This window comes from Pygoscelis adeliae, unplaced genomic scaffold (genome assembly GCF_000699105.1).
Source record: "Pygoscelis adeliae isolate BGI_AS28 unplaced genomic scaffold, ASM69910v1 Scaffold14, whole genome shotgun sequence".
Taxonomy (NCBI): Eukaryota; Metazoa; Chordata; class Aves; order Sphenisciformes; family Spheniscidae; genus Pygoscelis; species Pygoscelis adeliae.
In genome coordinates, this window is record NW_008825109.1 from 20,437,160 (window position 1) to 20,442,386 (window position 5,227).

Here is a 5,227-nt window from a genome sequence, read left to right on the forward strand (position 1 = left end):
TTTCTCTTTTTAAGCCGTACTTATATTAAAATGCCCATTTCAACAGTTTCTTCACACTAATAGCAATTAAATGTGGAAGGAAGGAGGATCTAGTTGTAAAGGAAGGGGGTTCAGGTAATCTGTGATATTATTGTAATCAATCAAGTTACTAAGGAAGGAAGGAAAAGACAGAGGCCTTACAAGCTACTCCAGGTAGCTCCAAGCCCCTTGTGTGTCACCATTGCATTAAAGATAACTCAAGATGCTGGTGAACAATTTAAAGTAATTTTTTTTGTAACATATAAAACACTAAAATAACTTAGAAACTAGATCCAAATATCTTGAAAAGAATCAACTTTGATATACAAAAACAGTCATAAGTTGTTACAAAAGTTTCAAACAAAAGTTTGTTTTCTCAGTGCGTTTATGTACCAGCGCAATTACTGGGTCCAGAGCAAAGAAAGAGGTTTTTCTTTTTTATTTTTTCTTTAACAGTAATAAAAAACGAGGAAAACATATCTTTGTATATAAAGAATCATTGCTGGTCTTAAGAATAAATGTAACCAGAAACCCTTAAATCTGAGAGGCACACTTTGGGTTTCTCTCTTTTTTTTTTTTTTAACCTTTTTTTTTTTTTTAACCTTTTTTTTTTTTTTTAACCTTTTTTTTTTTTTTAAACATAAAAGGAAAGTCACCAGTTTATTTAAATGGAGGAGATATTCAGACTCCCCAAATAATAAACTTAATTCAATTAACATCACTAGCAAAAATCAGTTAGAAACTGTACAAAAATAAAAAAGTTAACACATTTAATCCTGCAGGGATTTTGTAAGGACTGGAAGGCAGGCTTTAGGAGCAGCATTTGGGCATGGCTGGAGGCTTCTTTGGTTCGATCTAACACACATAAGAGATGTAACCTACTCCAGACAACAATTTTAAAAACCCGCACATTTGAAGACAAGTAAAGAGGTCCGTATACAAACGCCAGGGTGTGCAAATGGATTTGACTGCCTTGATTTCATAGTACATCTGAGGTCAGAACGCTAGTGTGCCCTCCCCCTGCTATGATCAGCATTGGGGTTGAGATGGTGAAAAGTCAGTGCTACAGCAGCGTAGGCAGAAGGAAGGCCACTTGAAGCGTGACTAAGTAATAGTTTCACGTCAAGTCTACGGTTTTGTTGTCTAACTCAGTTCACAGAACAGGGTTTTTAGGAACATTAAGCAAAAGAATTAAAAAAACCCAAACCCAACAGTCTCTTTTTAATGAATAAGGCAAACTGAGTAGTGCTCATAAAAAACTAGCACTCCAACTTAGAAAACAGTGAAATAAGCTACTTGGTTGTACCTTAACTTCTTATAAAGTACCCCAAATTTGAAAAAAGAAAAAAATAATTTAAAAAATCTGTATCTAAACCCAGCAATATATCTAAAAGGGTACTAAACGTAACTCCGAGGGAATGACATTTGTGAAAGCAATTGTTGATCAGCTTTAAGCAAACAGACCTATTCTGTCCCAGTGCACGTCACAGTGAGCTGCACGTTTTGTACAAATAAACCCACAGTTACACAGAAACAATCCATAGCGTTTTCAGCACTTGCGTGCTGAGGAGGTAGGTGCCCTAGAAACACTGTAGATAGACTGATTATTCCAATCTTCTTAAAAAAATATCATACAATCTGATTGACCACAGACTCTGTAACAGTTTTTTAATTAGTGATACAAAACTCTGGTCCAGAAGGGTCTGGCATTAACTCATTTCAAAAGCACACCTTTACAGTTTGTATAACACCCTTTTAACTATATTTTTAAGCAACAGCTACTAAGAGATAGACAAAAATGCATTGTGCATTATGCTGTGTACAAAAAGGAGACAAAACTATCCTTTTCCCCCGCAAGCCATGGTGGGAAGTATTGCTGACCTTGTCCTTAAAAACCTGCAGGATTGTTTATTCATCAGTATATCATTATTACACTGGTAAGAAATTCTGTATAACATCTGCATATATCGAAGATTTTTTAAAAAATCTGATATGATTTTAGATCCGCATGACCAGTCACGTGACCTGCTTGAGGTTGATTAGCACCTTTCAATACATATATATTTTTATATATAATAGATCTTTTTAAAAAACTTCTAACAATGAGCTCATACAGAAGCATGAGCATGCTGTAACGAGATGACAGATAAAGATGGGGTTGGATGACTTTTTTTTTTTTTGCAGCAGAATGATTCAGTTTGTGCTCAGTTTCCCTATAAGGGCAAGAAAAAAACCAACACAACTCTATCAGGTAGCCACTTGTTCACAATTTCCACTTGAAGACTAAGCCATTTAAAAGTGTTCCCCAAGTAGAAACAAGACAACAGTATCATCCAAAATAGCCTCTGTATAAACATCTATTAATTTTTGCAGCTTCTGGCTGGCATCTCTTGGCTCCTGAAATTTCAGGCCCTCTGCTTATAAATTAAGGCATCACAACTGAAAATGTTAATATTTGGACATCAAATGCTGTGGATGAAGGAATACCAAAGACCTTCTACAAGAACTTCCATAGAAATTAAGCGGCAAAGCTAACCTCACATAAGAGATGAGCGTAATTTATCCGTATCTGTTTTTGAAACCCTATTGAAACATTTTTACAATTAGTCTGGTTTTTTTTGAATGACTGAATTTTAATTGATTTTATCTATTTGAATTTTATATATCTATATATTTACAAACATTCATTATTCAAAATAACTGGAATTTCTGCTTACTGTGGTTTACTTACTCATATTAGGAAGGTCTTTTCTATAATAGACGGCATGTATTGTCCCCTAGAATATGCACTGAACTACGACAGGTATTAGTGGGAGTTCTGCAGGCACATGAGCAAGGAGCTAGATCCTACCATATCCTGGGCTTGCAAATATACCACACATACCTTTTACTAAATCCTATTTTTACTGCAGGAAAAAGTTCCGATCGGTTCTCTTCCTTCTACCGTGTGGAGGGGTATCAGAATTGTTACACAGTACTTACAGCTCTCAAGTACTATTCCTGTAATAGATGAAAACATGTAAAATTATGGCATACTTGTCCTGTGCTCTTTCACAACAGTCTTTTTTCTTTTTTAAACAATAGTTAACTTTATCTAACTATTCATGACTTGATAAAACTCAGCAAGTTCAAAAGCAGAAGAAAGAACAAAACAGGGATTTTTCTTTTCCAAAATAGGTTTCTATAAAAAAAATTTTCACTTTAAAAAAAATCCCCAAAAATCTGACGCCAGAGCAGACTCAATATAGTTTGCTAGAATGTCTGACGTATTTGCTATAGTTCTTCTATGAATTTTATATATAAGTATATAGTTATGTCATAGTCAAAGGCACTAAAATCTAAATCCATTTTCTTCCTAATACGACATCTGCTACTCACCAACCTGTTTTTAAAAACAAATGTTACTCCTAATTTGAGATCATCAGAAAGGCATCGCCTCATTACAAATGCATTATTATGACTAGTCTTGACAGGGCTGGATTGCCCTCGATTCCCAGCACAGAATGGGAGACAAAGGTATCTGGTAGCCTACTGAACTATGTCATGCCCTATCAATTAAGACCACTTGATTCTGAAAACGCTGCCACGTTAACATCACCTCTCATCGTACATGTAATTGCTTCTCTTCATCCAAAAAAGCATTTTGTATGTCAGCCTTGACATTGTGGCTGTATGTGCTGGATCTGAAGATCATGTATATAGCTACATGAAGTCTTTACTCCGGGGGTGAGATATTGTACACACAACATTATTAAGAACGTTATGAAAATGCAATTCATTGTCTAGTATAATACCTGAATCTGATATGTTTCATTCCCTGTCACACCTATTAATGCAAAAGCCATGAATGCCTTTTTGCTAAGCAAAGCATCCCTAACTGTAATCCTTAAAACTCTTCCTTCCATCCACAGTCACAGAAAGCCTTGATTGATATAATTCAACATTAATGAAGTAGAAATTTAAAATTTCATAAAAAACCCAAGGGTTATATATGCTGCAAAAAAATCTGCAGTGACTCAATAATAAAAAAAGTATGGGGTCTTTGTAGTAATGCAGTTTTCCCTCCCGTTGCCATGATGAGCTTAACCAACTAAGAAGCCTCAACATGGCAACGGAAACTATCATCATAAAATGGTACAGTAATAGAGATAGCTAGACCAAGAAGGGGCAGGGTCTCCTGGGAAGAGGTCTGCAGAGAGGTCCAGTGACTGGTCATGCGGCTCAGTGTCAGGAATAATGGTTGTACGGTGGAAGGGGGTGCCCAATACCATTTTGGAAGTGATGATGCTGACGATGGGCAAGGTATTCTGTGTAGCTCATCGTCATCTTCTCACTACGGTACCTAGAAAAGAGCAAAGAAGCAAATTCAAGAACTGTTACCGGGAAGCTATAAGTAGCACTAAAAACACCGCACTAGTGGTATGTTTAATAACAGCTCTGTACTTCTGATGTTTGGATTAAGATTAACTTCAGTTGCACAAGGGCAGGGAGGGAACCGCCATGGCTGTCAGGGTCATTTTTGAATCACATGACAAATAAGTGCTTATGAAAAATATTTTAAGCAAACAGAACTGTTAAAAATTGTTGCCTACTATGTTGCTCGAAGTAGAGGGAATAGAAACTCATGATGATTTATTGAGAACGTCCTATATCTTCAGCCAACTCTCTACATAAAACCTAGGAGAAAAACTGTAAACAAACACTACAGATTTTTGGGCTGTTTTTAAACAATCGGTATCAATTGTCTGCCAAATTCTGGTTTTAAAATAATCCCAGCTACATTAAATGGAGTTACATTATTTTTAGACTAGAATCATAGAATCATAGAGTATCTCGAGTTGGAAGGGACTTGTAAGGATCATCGAGTCCAACTCCCTGCTCCTTGCAGGACTACCTAAAACTCAACCATATGACTAAGAGCGTCATCCAGATGCTCCCTGAACTCTGACGGGCTTGGTGCCATGACCACTTCCCTGGGGAGCCTGTTCCAGTGACTGACCACCCTCCCCATGAAGAACCTTTTCCTAATGCCCAGTCTGACCTTCCCCTGACGCAGCTTCATTCCATTTCCTTATGTCCTGTCACTGGTCACCAAAGAGAGGAGATCAGCACCTCCCCCTCCGCTGCTCCTCTTGAGGAAGTTGTAGACTGTGATGAGGTCACCCCTCAGCCTTCTCTTCTCCAAGCTGAACAAGCCAAGCGCCCCACG

General features: G+C 37.2%; 1 protein-coding gene across 1 annotated transcript in view; it reads right to left on the reverse strand.

The window, feature by feature from the left end:
- Positions 1–650: 650 nt before the first annotated feature.
- Positions 651–5,227, reverse strand: part of AMMECR1 (Alport syndrome, mental retardation, midface hypoplasia and elliptocytosis chromosomal region gene 1) — a 57,796-nt gene continuing 53,219 nt past the window's right edge. Inside the window, exon 6 of the mRNA XM_009327908.1 lies at positions 651–4,360. Coding sequence (XP_009326183.1) covers positions 4,246–4,360 — 115 coding nt within the window. The 3' untranslated portion in view covers positions 651–4,245. The remainder of the gene's footprint in view (positions 4,361–5,227) is intronic.